The sequence below is a fragment of the Sturnira hondurensis genome, unplaced genomic scaffold (genome assembly GCF_014824575.4).
Source record: "Sturnira hondurensis isolate 20B ecotype Veracruz unplaced genomic scaffold, ASM1482457v3 Scaffold0011378, whole genome shotgun sequence".
In the NCBI taxonomy this organism is placed as follows: domain Eukaryota; kingdom Metazoa; phylum Chordata; class Mammalia; order Chiroptera; family Phyllostomidae; genus Sturnira; species Sturnira hondurensis.
Genome location: NW_028084009.1, coordinates 8,791,777 through 8,810,238, shown reverse-complemented (window position 1 = coordinate 8,810,238; position 18,462 = coordinate 8,791,777). Strand labels below are relative to the sequence as shown.

Below are 18,462 nucleotides of genomic sequence, written 5' to 3'. Positions count from 1 at the left end.
GTCCGGAGAGGGGGCGCCTCTGAGGACGAGGGTTTTCCAGTGCAGGGTCTGGAGTTTGGGGGATCCCTCAGAGGGAGTGTGAGCCACAGAGAAGGCCCCAAACCACCCTGTTGGGGCTGTGGGGCTGCTTAGGAAAGGCCCTGGGGAGGCCCTTTGAGACCCCCCCCACAGGAGCCTGGGGGCCTGGTCTCCAGGCTCTGGTAGGTGGAAAAAGGCAGCCACACTTACCGTGGTCCCTGAAATTCCTCACTGGGAGGCCCCACTTCACTGGTGGGGAAACTGAGGCCAGGAAAGGCTGAGTGAGTTCCAAGTCACTCCAAACAAGCTGACAGGGCGTCTGTGCTTCAGAGAGGAGCACTGGGGTACTGGCCGCCTGACCCCCCCAACACCTGGGAGCCGCTGTGAGCAGCCGGGGCTCCAGCGTGTGAGAAGGGCCTGTGCGTGCCGCTGGGGGCCTCTCTCGGCCGGGCCCCCGAGCCCTCTCCTGGATGGCAGCCAGGTGTGCCTGTGGAGGCCTCTGAGGCTGGGGCTGCGGGCAGGTGCCCCTGCTTCATGGACCCACATCCCCTTGTGCGTCGAGCTCAGCCACGGTGCCTTCCCTTGCACGGCCTTAGGTAACCCAAGTGGGGTCACATCTTTGCTCTTACCACTTGTCTGCCCAGAGTGGGTGGGACTGGGCAGGAGGTGGCTCTCTGTCCTCAGCCCGAGGCCCCACAGGTGGCCACCCCCATCCTCGGTCTGACTGCATTTAGGGGCCAGAGCGGCAGGTCGACCCGGGGGAAGACTGTGGGGGGCTGTATTCTCAACTCCCTTCTGGTCGCCCACCGCCCCCCAGTCCTGGGAGGCACCGCCTGTCCATCGGAGAGTTGGAGAACCATGTGGAAATTCCCCAAAAGGCGAGGAAGCCGCCAGCCGAGCGCGGCTGCCAGGGAAACCTGGGCCCTCAGGCTGCCGCGCGGGTCAGGAGGCCTCTGGCAGATTTCCCCCTCACACCCGGGAACGGGGCGTGAACTCAGTCCACGGCGACAGCGTGTTTTGTACTTTGAACACGGGCTCGGCTCACGCTCGGAGTGAGTCTCCGCACACTCCCCGTGTCTGCAGGTGATGGGGAGGCAGGAGGCTCGGCATTTAACAGTTTCGCTGGTCGGAGCGGTCGGAGCAAGGGAATCGTGGCGTTGTTAGGGGTCCGTGCAAGTCAGGAGCTCAAACTGTCCCCTCGGAGACTCAGTGGGAGGCGGCACGCAGCCTGCCGGCCTCCAGGCCTCAGGCGTGGGTGCCGCTGCTCTGCCCGTCCCGAAGGTGCTTGCGCTCCAGCCTGTTCTGGAAGAAGTGGACTCACTTCCTGGAGCACCGGCGGCAGAGCCCAGCAGTGGGCGAGGGTGTGCGGGCTGCGTGCTGCCCACTGTCCAGACTCTGGTGGTCTCTGGGGCCCTGCCTGCCCCTGGTGCCAGCCCAGCCCGTCCACGAGCAGCCGTGGCCCAGCAAGCTGCCCATGTCCCTGGGAGGAGTGCTGTGGGGCCGGCCCACCTTTTCAGCACCCTGGAGAAGGAACAGGGCCCCGGGGACCGGGAGCTCTCTGGGGCATTTTGTGGAGGGCTGTGTGTTTCGGGAGCATGCAAGGAAGGACTGAGAGGGACACGCAGCGCACACTCTAGGTGCTCCTTGAGGCCCAGGCCGGGTCCTGTCCCCGGAAGCTGGGACAGCGGGAGGGCCCTTGGCGGGAGGCGGCTGCCCCTTCCGCAGGTGAGCTTGTGGGGACGTCAGCCTGTGTCTTGTTGCCAAACAGAGTGCTGTGGGGGTCACCTCTCGGGCAGGTCGTCCGAAACGGTTCCAGGCACACACGCAGGCCGGTTCTGAGACGGACATTCAGGAGCTGGCAGGGACCGTCTCGCTGCCCTCGTGAGCGGTGCTGTTACAGGGCTCTCACGTGTGGTGTGCCTCCACGGACCCTTCCTTGTCTGTGACGTGGGGTGACAGTTCTGTGACTCACTCAGCCCAGTGCTCGGTGCCGGCCACGTTCGTGAAGCCAGTGCTGGTGTCTTCGCGGTGCCAGGCTCGGCAGCAGGGAGGCCCTCGTCCTGAGTGCTGGGCGGGGCAGGCAGGGGGCGGGACTGATGAGGGTGGGGCTGACGATGGTGGGCGTGTGCTGCCTGAGTCCGGGCCACCTGCCCCGCAGCCCAGCCTTGGTCAGGTCTCAGTCCCGTCGGCCAGCACCTGGGCCTGGACGGAGGGGTTACTGACGAAAAAGGGCCTGAGGCCTAGAAGATGANCACTCAGCCCAGTGCTCGGTGCCGGCCACGTTCGTGAAGCCAGTGCTGGTGTCTTCGCGGTGCCAGGCTCGGCAGCAGGGAGGCCCTCGTCCTGAGTGCTGGGCGGGGCAGGCAGAGGGCGGGACTGATGAGGGTGGGGCTGACGAGGGTGGGCGTGTGCTGCCTGAGTCCGGGCCACCTGCCCGGCAGCCCAGCCTTGGTCAGGTCTCAGTCCCGTTGGCCAGCGCCTGGGCCTGGACGGAGGGGTTACTGACGAAAAAGGGCCTGAGGCCTAGAAGATGACGAGAGAGAGCTGGCTTCCGAGCAAAGAAAGAGGCTCTTATTTCGAGGTCACTAGGCAAGGGGACAGGAGGCCGGACTTGGCTGTGTCCCCCAGATCCAGGGTTCTGGCGAGATTTGAGGGGTTTCGGCACCGGGTCTTCCTGGACAGCGCCCTGCACCTGGGAGAGGGTGCAGTTTCGGGCCACGCCCTGCCCTGTGGTTCTGTGCCCCATTGGCTGAGGGTTCACAGGGTCACTCGGGTGCTTTGGTTCTGGGTCTGGGTCCCGTTAGAAACAGGACAGGACCACTGTGAGCTGGTTCTGCAGTTAGCCAGGCGTTCGGGACTGCTGCTGAGGCGTGAGGCTGCGCCTGGGGCGTGAGGGCTGGGCCTGACTCCTGCCGGGGGACTGGCGCTTTCCTAAGGAGCCGTGCTCCACATGGCCCAGGTGTCCGGAGATGCCCCTGTTCTGTGGAATGGCAGACACCCCGCATCCTGAGCCCCCGTCGTGGGGACAGGAGGGGGCTGGCGGGAAGAGCAGCGTCACCGACAGGTTGTACCAGTGACCCCTGGACCGCACAGGACACCACTCCACGCACGAGGCCGAATCCTGCGCTGACCAGGTCGTCACTGCCGAAGCCTGGGAGACGCCTGCCAGGCAGGACTGCGGCTCAGCTGAGCTTTCCGACACCCCTCCACTGGGGGTGGGCGGGGGGGAGTGTGTCTTCCTGTCCCGGCTGCCTGGCGCCCGTCCAACCCATCCCTCGGAGCACGAGCCGCTAGACAGAAGGAAGCAGACCCAAGGTTGTCCCCGAAGGGTGTTGTGGTGAACGCCGGTGGAGGCTTCTGGACATACGGTGAGGTTCTGGGTCCGAGTCAGGCCAGGTTCCCCTCGAGTTGCCCTGCCGAGCCCTTAATTTGTTCTTGGTGAGGTGGGGGTGTGCAGGAGAGGGTCAGAGAAGAGAGACGCCTGTCCCTCTTGTGAATGAGGGGGGCCGAGGACACAGGCTCAGAGCAGGGGCCCAGGGGCCAGGGAGCATGAGGTCCGGTCTGGGGTGGTGGGGGGCGAGGTTTCTGCCATTTGAGGCTGGGGTGGATCATGCTTTCAACTCACATGGAAGAAGACAGGGCTTAAGGCCTCGAGGGTCTCGGAGCCCCTGCACGGGGGCCTGTGTTCCAGGGCCTCTGCCAGACCCCACTGTGGGGATGACGTTCTGGAAGTTGTAATAAGGGCCTCAGTGGGTTTGTGTGGCTGCCTCTGCGGCCCTTTCAGACTGGTCCCGCCAGATGCCAGGCTGGTCAGTGTTGGCACCTGTGGGTCCTGCCGTGGAGACTGGGGCGGTGGTGACACGGAGGACAGGGACTCGGGTCCCAGCATGGGGGTCCCCTGCCCCGACAAAAGCAGGCCGGGGCTCTGGTTCGGTGTGGTGGTGGGTCCCAGGGGCCCTGGGAAGCGCAGCCCTTGTCCTGAGCTGTTACCGGTGGGAACCGGTGAGAAGGGCCCATTTCTGGAAGTCTGGTGTTGGCGTTCGACGTGGTTCTGCAGGTGCTTCGCACACCTGCTGTGATTTATTCCCAGACACTGGGGTGCAGGGCCCCAGGTGCGGCGAGGGGGTGGCCAGATGGGGGCCCAGCAGGTCCTGGAGTGCAGGAGGGGATCCCGGTTCGGGGTGGTGAGCTGTCTCCCTCGGGGGAGGCCCTGGCCTCTCCCCAGCCACTGGCTGCCTGGAGCCTCTGTCCCACTGCCCAGCAGCAGGCACCAGCCACAGGGAGAGGACGCCAGGGGCAGGCAGGGCCCTGCCTTGTCTGGCAGCTCTGAGGGTGGGTGTGTCCCAGGCCACCAGCCCCGAGTCTGACTTTTGTCTCCAGGATTCATGGATGGTATTCCTTCTAGATTGTTCTGGCTGTCTGCAGACTGGCAGCCTCTCCCTCCCCCAGGCCCTGCCTGGTCCCTCCCGGGAGCCTGACGGGAGTTTGCTTCTCAGTATAGGTTTGGAAAGAGCACTCGAACGTTCGTAGGGGGGAAGGCCGGTTTATCCCAGGCCCCGGGTTTTGGGGGGAGGTGGTGAAGTGCTTCTGGAAGCCAGGCCCTCAGAAGAGGGGGTGATGGCGGGAGGGCCAGGTGAGCACTGTGCAGGCTGGCGTCTGCCTCCAGTGAGCAGGGCATTCACTGGGCCCTCCGGGGGCCAGGCCAACGCGGGAGGCTGGCAGGGCCCCAGGAGTTGAGAAGCTTGTTCACGGAGACCCCAGCCTCTAGGAGGGGGAGGGGGAGGAGGGAGAAGGGAGGGGGAGGGACAGGGTGGCTTCCCCAGGCAGCCCTTCCCCCAGGAGGGCAGGTCCTGGCAAGGGGGCGGGGCCGGGGAGCTGGCCGTGGTCCTGAGCTGAGAGCTGAAGTGACCTCGTGCGGAAGGAAGCAGGTGTGGGACGCAGGGGAGGGGCAGACGGTGCTGTGCCGCCACCGCCTTAGACCCTCTGGCACGGCCACCTCTCCTGATGACAAAGTGACCACAGCCACCGTGGGGCATCGGGAAGCTGCTGAAAAGCGCTGAGAAGACCTGGGTCTCATCCGAGCTGCTCCCAGGGGCCCGGGCCCGTCCGTGTGTCTCCAAAAAGCACAGAACTCTGACCAGAACCCTCCTCTGCCTTAACAGTCGGTGGTGACAGTTTCATCAGGCACTTCCAAAGGGAGGCACGTCCCAGTGCCTCCTAGGGCAGGTGACAAGGTGGCTCTGTCCCCAATGCCCCTTTAACCTGGGAGGCAGAGGGCAGTGCCGCCCCTTGGGGACCCCTCCCCACCCCCGATCCCACATGGTGCTTCCATATGCTTAGGCCGAGGGCCCGGCAGAGTGGGGCTGGGGGACCCCCGGGGGCAGCAGTCACTCGAGGCGGCCCTCCTCTCAGGCCTGCTCCCCAGACAGGTCAGGACTCTTGCAGGACCCCAGAGCTGCCTCGTGTGACAGGGAAGCCAAGGACGGGCCCCCAGAGTGAGCCCGGGCTGCAGGGGGGGCCTGAGGGTGCCAGAGACGGAGCTCAGTGCCCACGGGGGAAGGAGACACTTCTGGGAGGGAGTCTGCTGGTCCAAACCCCCGCCCTAAGGCCACACATACAGGCTTCCCAGGCTGGAGTCCTCTGCCTGGGGGTGGGGGAGGGGCTCTGCAAGGGACAGTCCGGAGGGAACCACGTGTGGGACTTTCTTCTCTCCCACCCAAGCCTGTTTTGTCATGGGGAAACTGAGGCACGGGGGAGGGCATTGCCCGGAGCACATGAGGGTTTCCCCGCCATCTGGGGGCTGATGGTGCAGCTTCTCTCTCCTTTTCCCCTCTTTTCTTTAATTGCAGTGAAATTCACAGAGAGGAGAAATTCCTCTCACGGTTAATCGTTTTTAAGTGACTGATTCAGGGGTGGTTCATCTGTTCCCTAGATTCAAAACTTGCCATTGCTCCATGAAACCCAAGCCTGTCAGTCCCCGTGTCTCTCCCCAGGCCCTTGGGAACGGACCACTGCCCTGGGCAGTTTGTGCAACTGGAGTCCCACCCCCCGTGTGGCTCATCAGATCAAGGACACCCTGCCACACGGGTGGCCTGTCATCTGTCCGTTTCCACCTTTGCTGTGACATCCTCGGGAGTGGGGGCCTTTCTAGTGAGTGGCGTTTGCCCCCGAGTGGGCTCCCTCCCAGACCCCGCACTCTGCCCTCAGAAGCCCTCTGGTCCCTGCAGTGCCCAGGTTGCCTGACGGGGCCCCCCTCCTGGCAGTGCTTGGAGGCTGTGTGCTATAGGGCCTGTCTTCCGGGGGCTGCGGGCCTTGGCTTTCAGGCTGGAGCCGACCTTGCGGGCTCGGCCACCACTGGGGCCACCCTTGTGGGTGGGTTCCAACTGGGGAGCCCAGTGAGCAGGACAGGTGAGGAGGGCGGGGGACCCTGGCTAGCAGGGGTCAGGACCCCTCTCCAGGGAGTACAGGGGAGGAATTGGGGGCTGGGCCGCCTCTCCGAGAAGGTGATGCTTTAAGAACAGAACCTCGGGAGCATGAGGAGGCGGCCATGTGGCAGCTGTGGGCGCGGAAGAGAATTCCAGGCAGAACAAGGGGCGTGTGCAAAGTCCCTGGGGCAGAGACACTGCTGGGTGAGGCTGAGGGACCACAGTGGCTGAGGTGGGGGCGTGGTGAGCTGGGATGCAGTCTTGTGAGGGACAGGGGTGTCTGGGAGGGCCCCTGGGTGGGGCAGGAGTCTAGGAGAAGGGAGGGGGCCCAGGGCAGGGACAGGGTGGCTGCTGCCTGGTGTGGAGGGGGCTGACACCGGGTGAGCCTTTGTCCACCCCTGTGGTCCGTGTGCGGACAGGTGGCTGACGGGGTGCACACTACCCCGTTCGCAACTGCCTTCTCTGGGGGTCACCTGGGGGTCAGAGCCCCGGCAGGGACACGCCCAACACAGCCTGCAGATCCCAGAGCACCCCCCGATCCCTGGGGCTTCCTGGGGTGCCTGCTTCTTCTGGGGCAACTAGGACCCCGACCTCAACAGCTCCGTGTCCTGTAGCTGAAGCTTCGGAGGGACACCGGCCATCCTGAGGTCACTGGCTCCTAAGAGCCCCTTGCTGCCCTGGTGTTGGAAGGGGGAGGGCTGGATGGGGGCCCCAGGCAGGTAGGGGGGGCTTTGAGTGCCCAGCCAGGATGAGACCCTGAGGGTCTCGTGCCCCCTGAGCTGTGGCCTCTCAGGCCTGAGGTATCTCGAGGACTCGCGTGGAGAGGCAGGTGCTGGGTGCTGGCCTGCACCCCTCCCTTAGGTTCAGATGGGAGCCACCAGAACCTTCCACCCTCAGATTAGCAGGCTCCTCTGGGTGCCCGTGGCCTAGGGTGGGCTGGAGGGCTGCGCCTTGGTGAGCCCGGGCCCTGAGAGAGAGGTCCTCGTGCATGGCAGCCTCTGGAACTCGGCCTCCAGCCCCTCCGACCCTGCCGGGCTGGCAAAGTCATTTTTCACGTCTCCTTTACGTCTGGAGCGGCCATCGGCCGCCGGGCTGCCCATCACTCTGCCGATCGGAAGTGCCATCGGGACCTGAAGGCAGAGCAGTTTATTAGGGGACGAAATTAGATTCCAGGCGGAGAGCTGGCAGTAGCCTTCACGCTGGCCGGCTGGGGTGGGCGGGCTTCCCCAGGGAGCCCAGCTGCCACCGATCTGCAGGGCACCAGGCTTGACCTCCCGTGGCCTCTGTGCCTGGGCCCTGAGAGGGGGCGTGTCTGCGGACCCCTCTGGGGAAGGGGGGTGGGCCAACCCTGCAGCCCACCAGGGTCGGAGGGGGCTGGAGGGCCATGGAGCTGCTTTCTAGCCTGTTGTTTTCCTTTAGCTGTGGGGGCTTGATCGGGACCCCTCCCCAGGCACCTCCTGGCTCTGTCTGAGAGCAGCCCACAGGGGCGGCGGGGGGGCCTATGATACGACTCCCCTTCTTCCCATCCGGGACTCACATGTTCTCTGTGGCCTTATGATGAGATGGACACCCCCTGTCACCCCCTGAGTCAGCCTTTGGTGAGAGGAGGGAGTCTGGGCTGGGAGGCCATGCAGTGGGGGCTGCACCCTGCTGCTCAGAGGCACCCGTCCTGTTGCCCCCCCACCCCTGGTGGAGGGGACCAGGAAGATGGTGGCATGGGCTTTGTCCTGTTTTCCCCAAAAAGAGGTATTTCCTGCATTCTGGGGGGCTGGAGCAGGGGAAGGGGGGACATAAGTGGGGGTCTCAGCCTGGAGGCAGGGCCCCCCCAAGCACACACACACACCTGCCACAGCTGTGCGCCCTGGGACTTGCAGGCACGGCTGGGGCTGACCATGCCGTGGCTGCCGCTACCTCCTGCCGAGTCTGCCGCCCAGCCCTCAGGACCCTGCCCTGAGCCCTCCTCTTTCTAAAGAGGGTCCTGCCGCCGCTGCTCTGCACCCAGGAGCCCCAACATCTGGCTGTGCAGTGGGCCCTGCAGTGCGGGGCGGCCTCCCTCCTGGGGGCTAGTGGCTGGGGCGCTCTGACAGACAGTGGGCCTGGGTGTGTGTGAGACACTCTTGAGCCGTGGCGGTGGGGGGCAGCGCCTTTCCCTGCCGCCCAGGTGAGCACTGGCCGTCTGAGGTTGCTTCCCACGCTGGCTGCCCTTCCTGCTGCCCATCTTTGCCCCTGGAATCGGGACCAGCTGCTTGAGATGCTGTTTCCTTGGCAACCACAGCCAGTACCAGGTCTCCACTTTGAATTTATTATCATAATTAGCCTCGGGCTGCGGGAAACCACCTTCCCAAGTGTCTCCTGTGTTTTCTCTCCTGGCAGCCTGGAGGGTTCCTGGCTGGGGGCTGGCGGTGACCCGGGGCTCCCACCTGCCCATCTCTCTCCCCTCTCTCGGAGGAAGGGACCCAGGTCCTCTGGAGCCTCATTGTCCTCTGGGGGCCTGAGGGGGTCGGCACTCTGAGCACACAGGGCTGCCTCCATGGGGTCACCAGGGCAGGGTGGGGACAGGAGCAGGAAGCTGGGGCTCCAGCTCTCGGCACACACTCGGGATGCTCTGGTGGGAAAGCTCTGTGGGAAGACAGGTGGGACCGCCCACCATGGTCCCGTCTCTGAACGCCTGTAGGGGTCTAGACCTGCCCAGGGTGACCCCTCAGTGGATGGCACCCCCATCATCCTGCTGGAGGGTGGGCCCTCATGTCTGAGATCCATCTCCCCAGGGCTGGACCTCGGTGAAGTGCCCCCTGTCCCTGAGGAGGCTGTGCCAGGGGACCAGGAGGACAGAGGCCTCAGTTTCCCCAACTCTAGTTCCCCGTTGGGGGGCCGAGATGCTGCTGTGTGCTGGGTGCAGCGGTTGTTGGTCACCAAGGTGCTGACCACCAGAAAAGGCCTGGAACCCTGTCTCTGATTCTCGGCTGCCTGGAGGAGTTGGGGGAGGCCTCGCAGTCTGGAGTTCCTGCCCTGGGCCCAAAAGTTTGGCCTGTGGGGGTCTGCCGTCTTCGCTCTGGGGATGTGACAGGAGGCGCTCGCAGCCCTGTCTGCCCGCCTCCTCCTTGGTGTGGGCGTTCGGGGCCTCCTTCCTGAGTCGGTGAGATGCCTCCCCCACCGGGCGCCATCTGTGACTGTCTGTTCTGAAACTTCAAAAACAAGCCTGGAGCTGCTGCTGGCACTTACAGGGTGGGCCGCTGAGAGGACGCAGGCTTGTCTGTCCCCTGTGTCCAGGTCACTGCCCACTGGGACAGGCTGCACAGCGTGGCTGGGCCATCCCGGAATGTTCTGGAAGGCCCTCAGGAAGCACGGCTGAGAGGGTCTGGTCCCCTTGGGACTTTGAGTGCCCTCCGCACGGGCATCACAGAATTGGGTACCTGCTGCCCCGTTCTCCAGTCGTGTCCTGGAGGTGCCGCCCCTCACTCGCTCTCCCCTCTGCCGGGAGCTCCCCACCCTTCTGCACGCTTGGCCCCGCCAGCTCCACCTTGCCTTGCAGCAGCATTCTCATGGCCACCTCCTCGGGGAAGCCCACCAGGTTTCATGTCTCACCTGGCTCCCCACCTCATAGCACTGAGCTGGGCCAGGCCCAGGTGCCCCTTCTGCGGTGGGTGTTGCCTTCCATGATGTCCCCCAAGCCCAACCTTTGGGTCCCAACCTGGAGTCTCCTGCCTTCCACCCCTGGTGGATCCACTCTGAGTACGGGTGCTCCTTCCCCATGGCCAGGAGAGAACACCCCCAGACAGCTATGAATATACGACACACGAGATATCTGGACATTTTTCCAGGGCTCAGTTAATTGAATAAATTGGCTAACGAGCAAAGGAAATTAATTGCGGTTTTGAAACGCGGCTGTCTCTCTGCGGCATTTCGTCTGTGTCAGCAGGGGCTGTCTGTGCCTGTCCCCTCTGTAAGCGCCTCTGCCGTGTCCACAGTCCCTGGAGGGCGATCCGCCCCGCGTCAGGGGACTGGGAGGCCTGCATCTCTGGGCACAGTCGCTGCACTGTGGGGGTGGTGAGGTTCGTGGGTGGTGAGGTTCGTGGGTGGTGAGCGTGTGTGATGCAGCCCAGGCTTGGGTGCAGGCAGGCGGGCCCAGTGGAGTTTGCAGAGGGTCGGGTGGATCATGCAGCCTTGGCCCCGAAGGAACTCAGCCTCTCCCCCACTAGGGGTCTGAGTGGGGATGCCGAGCTGGGGCTGGGGAGGGGTATCACGTGAGAGGGGCATGGTGTGGTCCCCTCATCGTGTGCACTGCGCCCCTCAGGAGCCTGGGACCAGGTCCTCGGGTGTCAGGGGCCTGAGACCCCACCCCACCCTGCCAGTTCTGGTGGGTGCTTTGGATGGGGCCTCGGCCTCCACACTGCCCGAACAGTGGTTCTTGGTGCCCGATGGTCAGGGACCAACAGGGCAGCCAGAGGCGCAGGTGCAGGTCTGTGGGTGGGACCCTTCGATCACGGACCCCAGGTCACACGGGGTGGGAGCCAGAAACTCACGGACCCAGGCAAGGGCTCTGGGGTGGCTGCATGTGAAGGTCAGCATTAACAGGGAGACAGAAAGTTTCTGCCTCGGAGCCTGGAGAGGGGACGTGTTGAAGGAGGAACAGCAAGCATGGGGTTTGCGGGGGTCTTTGCTGTTGCAGGGCAGGTGGGGGTCTTGCCTCCAGCCCAGGAGCCAAGCCTGAGTGTCTCCAGAGCCCCTGGCCGTCAGGGCAGACCGGGACAGATGGGCGGTGGGCAGAGCGTGGAGTGTCCGATCTGAGCCCCTCCCCCGGCCTCGGCGCTGAGTGCACTTCCCCCATCCCAGGTTCCTGCTGGTCTTCTCCTGTCTCGTGCTGTCCGTGTTCTCCACCATCAAAGAGTACGAGAAGAGCTCGGAGGGCGCGCTCTACATTCTGGTGAGCCTGTGGGCGGGCGGGAGCAGCCCCTGGCCACAGGTCCCCCGCCCTTCCCCCAACTTCAGACTGTGCGGTAGCCGCACTGGACACCTGAAGCCCCGCCCCTTTTCCCCTCCATGGTCCTCCCTGATCCTCAAGGCCCGGGTGGCCCTCCGCCACGGACACGCGGGGTGTTCCCTGGCACGGCTGGGGCGGGGCTTGAGACGCTCACAGCAAACCCCCAGGGGCAGGGGCGGGCGCCATAGTGACCACAGTGTAATCTCTGTGTTGCTGTTGGGGACAGAGGGGCCTCCCGAGTCCAGAATGCACGTCTGGGCAGCCCTGGTCCCGGGCTTGGGGGAGGGCCCAGCGGAGCCAGGCCACGCCCCCGTAGCCCTGGCCTGCCGGTGGCTCAGCTGCGCCCCCTGCAGGAGATCGTGACCATCGTGGTGTTCGGAGTGGAGTACTTCGTGCGCATCTGGGCCGCAGGCTGCTGCTGCCGGTACCGCGGCTGGAGGGGGCGGCTCAAGTTCGCCAGGAAGCCGTTCTGTGTGATCGGTGAGCCCGCGTAGGGGCCCAGGGCGGACAGGGGCCTTGGAAGGTGCGGGGAGGCCAGGCGAGACCGTGGGATGCTCCGCCCACTTGGCCTCCCGGCTGGAGAGGCAAAGGGATGCAGGGCAGCCTGTGCCCAGTGCAGGGCTGGGTGGACCCCAGCCACCGTCCCCACGCCGGGCAGTCCGCCTGTGCCTCCGTCCATCTGTCCACCCTCCTGGAACCCCGGCGGGGCAGCCCCAGCCCGCAGCCTCCTCGAGCTCCCGTCTCTGCAGACATCATGGTGCTCATCGCGTCCATCGCCGTGCTGGCCGCCGGCTCCCAGGGCAACGTCTTCGCCACGTCCGCACTTCGCAGCCTGCGCTTCCTGCAGATCCTCAGGATGATTCGCATGGACCGGCGCGGTGGCACCTGGAAGCTGCTGGGCTCCGTGGTCTATGCCCACAGCAAGGTGAGCCGACCCCTGCGGAAGGGCCCATGAGGTCCCTTCGCCCCTCCGCCCCAGCTAGCTCCGCCGCAGCCAGGTAGGAGTGCCCCATCGATGGCCCAGCCACGCCCATTTAGGCTGAGGCTGGCAGTGGCCACTGACAGTGGAACCCGGGGTGGCGGCAGCCACGCCCCCTCTCAGGCCCCTCCCCACAACTAGGGAGCCACCAGGAGGCTAGACTCTGCCTGACCTGGCTATGCAGTCCCGCTCCAGGGTGGGCCCATCGACTCCTGCCACTGTCCCTCCCCTCTGAGCCCTGAGTGGGGGCTCAGTCGGCAGGACCAAGGGTGTTGGTCCCCCAAGGCGCTGAGGTGCTGGACCCCCCCAGGGACAGCAGGCAGTCTGGGGGTCGCCCCCAAGCTCAGGGAAGTTGAGGTCGGGACTCGGGTTCCAACCTTCTCTGGCCTGATGGCCTGTCAGCTGCTTTGGGACACTTCCAGACCTGGATGGAGGTACATGCTGGGCTGTCCCCCCAGGTGTGAGGTGCATGGGTGTGGGGACACCCAGGGAAACCAGCCACCCCTGTCGCCTGCCACGCACGAGCTTGGGCCATGTGGCTGGGCAGCTGCCGGCTCTGGAGACACAGAGCCTCCCAGGGGTGGGTGGGCTGGACGCTGGCCCGCACTCTGACGCGGCCCACTCTCCAGGAGCTGGTCACCGCCTGGTACATCGGCTTCCTGTGCCTCATCCTGGCATCGTTTCTGGTGTACTTGGCGGAGAAGGGTGAGAACGACCACTTCGACACCTACGCCGACGCGCTCTGGTGGGGCCTGGTGAGTTCCAGCCGGGGCTCGCTGTCCTTGATGGAGGCGCGTGTCCGCTTTCAGGGGCCCTCGTCTACACCCCTGTGTGCCCCTGACCCCCAGGGCCTGGACTGGAGATGACTGGGCTCTCTCTGGCCAGGGACATCTCCCTGGGACCTGGGACCACTTGCTGGCCACTCAGGGCTATGGTGTCCAGGATGGCTGGGGGCGGGTGCTCCGGCTGGTGGGTGGGTGTGGAGGGGCCCAGCTCGGGGAGCCTGTGTGTCAGCGTCTTCCTCCCTCCCCCTCTCTCCCTGCCTTGTGGCCTACCTGTGTGTGACCACTGCTGGAGGGGCAGACGGGCAGTCCTGCCTGTCACACTGAGGGACAGAAAAGTTTGTAAAAGGGAAACTCAGCCCTCTGGGCCGCCAGGCCCCTGCTCACGGCCCCTCCGTCTCTCTTAGTCTGAGCTTACAAGTCACCCCCCAAGGCAGCCCACGGCCCTGCCCACATCCCCCCGTCCCCTCCCCTCACTTGTTTTTTTCTCTCAGCACTGTCCCCTTCCTGTGCTTCCCGGCTGCCGGCCCCAGCCTCGGTCCTGTGCCCAGTGTGACAGCTGCCTCTTGGGCTCTCGTGGCTATGACACAGGGACAGAACCTTCAGATGCTTCCCCCTCCCAACTTGTGTGTCGGGGAAAGAGGGGAGACGTGGGGAGCTTCCGTGTGTTTGTTGCGGGGTTGAAGGTCGGCTGAGGCTGTCCCTGGCCCCACCGGGGCCCTCCGGGGTGGCGTGGTGTTGGTGTCCCTGCCACTGCCCAGGGTCCAGCCTGACCTGTGGGGGTGCTGAGCCCTTGCCTTCAGCCCCCTGGGGCAGAGGAGGAGAGTTCGGTGCAGGGCCACTGGCCGCTGTGTGGCCACTGCCCGGCCTGGGTGTGACTGTGCTCACTGCTTTGCAGATCACGCTGACGACCATTGGCTACGGGGACAAGTACCCCCAGACCTGGAATGGGAGGCTCCTGGCGGCCACGTTCACCCTCATTGGCGTCTCCTTCTTCGCTCTTCCTGCTGTGAGTCCCCTTCCCTTTCTGCCTTGGGTGGGAGTGAGGTCCCGGGCTCCTGGGTGACCCCCAGGGGAATGTGGGTACGCAGCCTGCTGGGCACTGGAGGTGGCAGCCCAGGGGTAAGGGACACACTTCCTGGGATCCCCAGCAGTGCTGCCCTGGCCAGAAGCTGGCGGCTTCCACACCACTCGTCAGAGGGCTCTGAGAGTCCCGAGGCTGTGGCTTCTGACCGCCCCCCACCCCCGTGTCTTGGTCAGCGTCAGCTCCGCCCAGTTGGGCGGGCCTGGCCAGCAGGGCCCTTGTGAGCAGGATCAGTGCTGCACAGTGACCTGCTCCCTTGTCAGGTCTCCAGGGGCTGAGGGCCGGTCTCCTGCAGAGGGGGGTGAGGGCTCCTGCTCTGCCCAGGGCTGGCCGGCTGGCTGGGCTGAGGGAAGCTGGGGAGCTACTCCGGTGGAGCCAGGAGGCAAGGGTGGGGCACTGTCTGACGCTGGTGACTTGCAGGGCATTCTGGGGTCTGGCTTTGCCCTGAAAGTCCAGGAGCAGCACCGGCAGAAGCACTTTGAGAAGAGGCGGAACCCCGCTGCGGGTCTGATCCAGGTGAGCCCCAGCGGCCCCGGTGGCCCCTGCGGAGCCCCTGGCCCGGTCCTGCGGGGGCAGGAGGGAAGCCCTGCTCCTGCGTCCCCAGTCTGTGGACAGGCCCTGGTCCCTCTGCCGGAGCGTGTTGGGCGTGGGGAGTCTGGCCCGAGTGCTGAGGAACGGGCCAATGGCCTGTGGCCACGAGGCAGGATGGCAGTGGTGCTGTGCTGGCTGCTGTCCCGTGTGGGCCTTGGCCAGGCCGTCCCTGCTGCCACCTGGCTGCCTTTTGAGGCACCTGGTAGGCAGAGGCGTTCTCACACCTGTGCTGCACGTGGGGGTGGGAGCTGAGACCCCCACTCTGGTTGCCTGGAGGTGCTTGAGCCCCATCTGTGCTCCCGGCCCACACACCCGGCCCTGCACCCGGGATGCGGCAGCCGCCGCGTGTCCCGAATGTCCTGCCTTTGTGTCACTCAGCTGGACGCGCACTGAGCTGGAGCACCCCCCCCAGGTGGCGTCTGTGGGGTGCATGGGCAGGTGGGCTGGCTGCAGCCCCCGGGGCCAGGGACAGTGGTCGGCACCAGCAACAGACAGGCTGAGACACCTGGAAAGAACAGGTCAGGGGAGGAGACATGGGGAAGTCGAGGCTCTGGAAGGCCCCCCACGTATGGGGGACCCCGAGGGCCATGGCTGGATGCAGGGTCGGAGGTGACTGGAGAAGACCTTAAACCTTCACGTCAGGCTGACCTTTGGGCTTTGTGCAAGCAGGAAGTGCGGGCGAGCGCAGGGATGTATGCGGCCTGGCCCAGTGCCGGGAGTGCCTGACGCAGGGCCATGCGGAAGTGACCGAGTCCCTGGTTTCTCAGGTTTGAGGAAACCTGTCACACCGCGGGCTGAGTGCTGAGCTAATGGAACAGAGGCTCGAGTGATGACCACACACGAACGCCGTGTGTGTGGGGTCATTCAGAGCAACCATTCAACGCACCGCTGGGCAGGGGGCAGAGCCCGGCCCCCAGAGGCTCCCCGTCGCACCATTTAGAACATCCCTTTTTCAACAAAAATGTGAGGCAGAAGGAGGAGAGAGGGAGAGCAAGAGACCCAGAGAGTATTTGGAGAAATAAGGCCGAAAACTTTCCGAGTTTGGTGAAGGTCATGAATCTCTAAACCCAGGAAGTTCAGGGAACTCCAAGGAGTGAAAACAGGCCCGAAACAAGACACTTTGGGGTCAGATGGCTAAAACCCCAGGGCAGAGCGAGAGCCCCGGGGGCCACGGGACACGGGACCCTTCAGGGACGAGGATCCTCAGTGAGATGATCAACTAGGGAAGCCGTGGGGCCGGGGGTGGGGGCAGCGACACACTTGAAGTCCTGAAAACTCCTGTCAGAGAACAATCACATTTCTGGAAAAACCACCGTCAACTGTGGAGGAGGAATGAGGTCCCCACGCAACCAGACGCTGAGGGGGCTCGTCACCGGCAGGCCTGTCCACCCAGATCGCCGGAGGGTGTCCTCCGGGCGGGAGGGGAGGGCACCAGGCAGTGACTCCAGCCTCCCAAGCACTGGGGAAGGCGCCCGCAGGGGTAAGCGCAGACGCCAGTGGTCCTGTGTTTTGGGTTTGAAATGCGGTTTCCCCCATGTGGTTTAAAAGGCAAATACATAGAGCAACAATCACAAATCTACATTTCTGGGCACGAGACACGTAAAGATGCCGCTTGTAACAACGACAGAAGGGGGGGCCACAGGAGCGGGGGCTGCACCCTGCCGACGCGGCCCTGCTCTGGGTTCAGACTGGACTCTCCCATGTTTGGGGGGGTCCCTCCTGACCCCCGGGGTAACCGTTAAGAAGGTAAAAGTAAGAGCTAAAACTATGAAACTCTTAGAAGAGAGTGCAGTGTGAGTCCCCAGGACCTTGGCAGAATCTCAAGCAGAATCTCAAGCAGCGAAACGTACAGACGGACGGAACTGCATCGCATTAACCACGCTGCTGCGTGAAGGGTGCTGCAGACGGGGAGGGGCCCTCGGGTGGGGAAGGCGTCTGCAGATCAGGTGCCTGGTAAGCGTCTGGGTCCAGAATGGCTGAAGGGCTCTCACCGCCCACGAGGGAATGGGCAGAGGGCTCCCACGGCCGCTGTCTCCCCAGAGGCATGCGGGGACCAGCCAGCCAAGAAATGCCTTCGGCATCGTCAGTGTCGGGGGCAGGGAGTGCAAACCCAAACTGCGAGGAGCCACCAGCTCTCCACCGGGGGGAGGAGGGCGGGGAGGGAGCCCCACACACTGCTGGGGCGGGGGCAGGGACGGGAGTGGGTGACCCCATGCAGCGCCTTGGGGATGTCTGGGGTCCCTGAGAAAACCAACCCCCACATGACTCAGCAACCTGCTTTTAAGCATGCGCTCCAAAGCATTGAAAACAGGTGTCCACACTGCTGTTTGCAGCAGCCGCGCTCACCACCCCCAGGTGTCCGTCAGTGGGAAGAGTGGGGGACAGAGTGGCGTTGCCATTTCAGGGAGGTGGTCAGCCTTAAAAAGAACGAGGCGTGTGCATGGGCCTGGAGATCCGCTGCGTGAAGAAGCCGGTGCCAGAGGCCACACATCATGAGTCCCTCGGAAGGAAACCCTGGGGGGCTGTGCAGACTGGGGGGTCGGCAAGGCCTGGGGGGCCCTGGGGGCGACTGCTGGTGGGGGTGGGGTGGCTCATGCTCCATGACAGGAAGGAGGGACCTGATAGTGCTGAGAGTCACACGGCAACGGGAATGTACCAGCTGCCTCTGGGTCGTGCGCTGTGAAAGAATGCTGCTCATTTCACCCCGTCCAAGAGTTGGGGACAGAGGCCCTGACCAGGTCGAGGAAGGTCCCACCAGCACTCCTGGACCCCGCTTGGTGCTCAGCTTGCCTCCCCCACTGCCCGTGGGCCACCACGCTTGGAGGATGGGGGCCTTCGTGCCCCGACCCCTAGCTGCTGAGGTCGCTCGGGCTGGCTCGTCCCCTCAGGACTGGGGAGGCGGGAAGCTAGCATGAGGCAGGTCATCACTGCCTGGTGCCAGGGAAGACCTACCCCACAGCCCACCCCCACCAACCAGGTGGCAGCCAGGTGGCCCCATCCACAGAGGACACGCTGAGGCTCATGGGGGCAGGGACAGGAGGGAGGGCCCTGTGGGGTTGCCGTGGCCCCAGCCCTGGCCCGTGGCCGACCACCGTGTCTCCCCGCAGTCCGCCTGGAGGTTCTACGCCACCAACCTGTCTCGCACCGACCTGCACTCCACCTGGCAATACTACGAGCGCACGGTGACCGTGCCCATGTACAGGTACCACCGGGCCCTGGCGGCCTCCCGTCTCCCCCGTCCTCCCGGAACCCCCGTGTTTGGTGCTTCATTCTTTTCATTGATTTTGGTTTCTTTTTTTCCTTTAAAATGGATTCTTTTTCAAAATGGAGTCCTGCGTGTGTTTTATTTCACCGTTGATTTCGCTTTGTTTCGTGCGCCATGGCTTTTATTTTTCACCTCCATCCCCCTCGCCGTCCACGCCACTTGGCCTCCTCCTCCTCCTCCTCCTCCTGCCGGAGCTCGGGTGGGTGCCCCAGGCACCGGGACTGTTGGGGGGCGGCCGCACACTTTAGAGGACCAGGGTCTCCACAAGGAAAGAGGGTGACCACAGATTGCAGCGAAGCTTTAGGGCCCGGAGACCCGCATGCCCTGGGGTTCCAGG

General features: G+C 64.6%; 1 protein-coding gene across 7 annotated transcripts in view; it reads left to right on the top strand.

The window, feature by feature from the left end:
- Positions 1–18,462, top strand: part of KCNQ2 (potassium voltage-gated channel subfamily Q member 2) — a 41,742-nt gene that overhangs the window by 3,343 nt on the left and 19,937 nt on the right. For all 7 annotated transcript variants that reach the window (XM_037060078.1, XM_037060079.1, XM_037060075.1 and 4 more), the window contains exons 2-8: positions 11,277–11,367; positions 11,778–11,904; positions 12,174–12,349; positions 13,033–13,158; positions 14,084–14,194; positions 14,690–14,785; positions 17,968–18,062. In XM_037060078.1, coding sequence (XP_036915973.1) covers positions 11,277–11,367; positions 11,778–11,904; positions 12,174–12,349; positions 13,033–13,158; positions 14,084–14,194; positions 14,690–14,785; positions 17,968–18,062 — 822 coding nt within the window. The remainder of the gene's footprint in view (positions 1–11,276; positions 11,368–11,777; positions 11,905–12,173; positions 12,350–13,032; positions 13,159–14,083; positions 14,195–14,689; positions 14,786–17,967; positions 18,063–18,462) is intronic.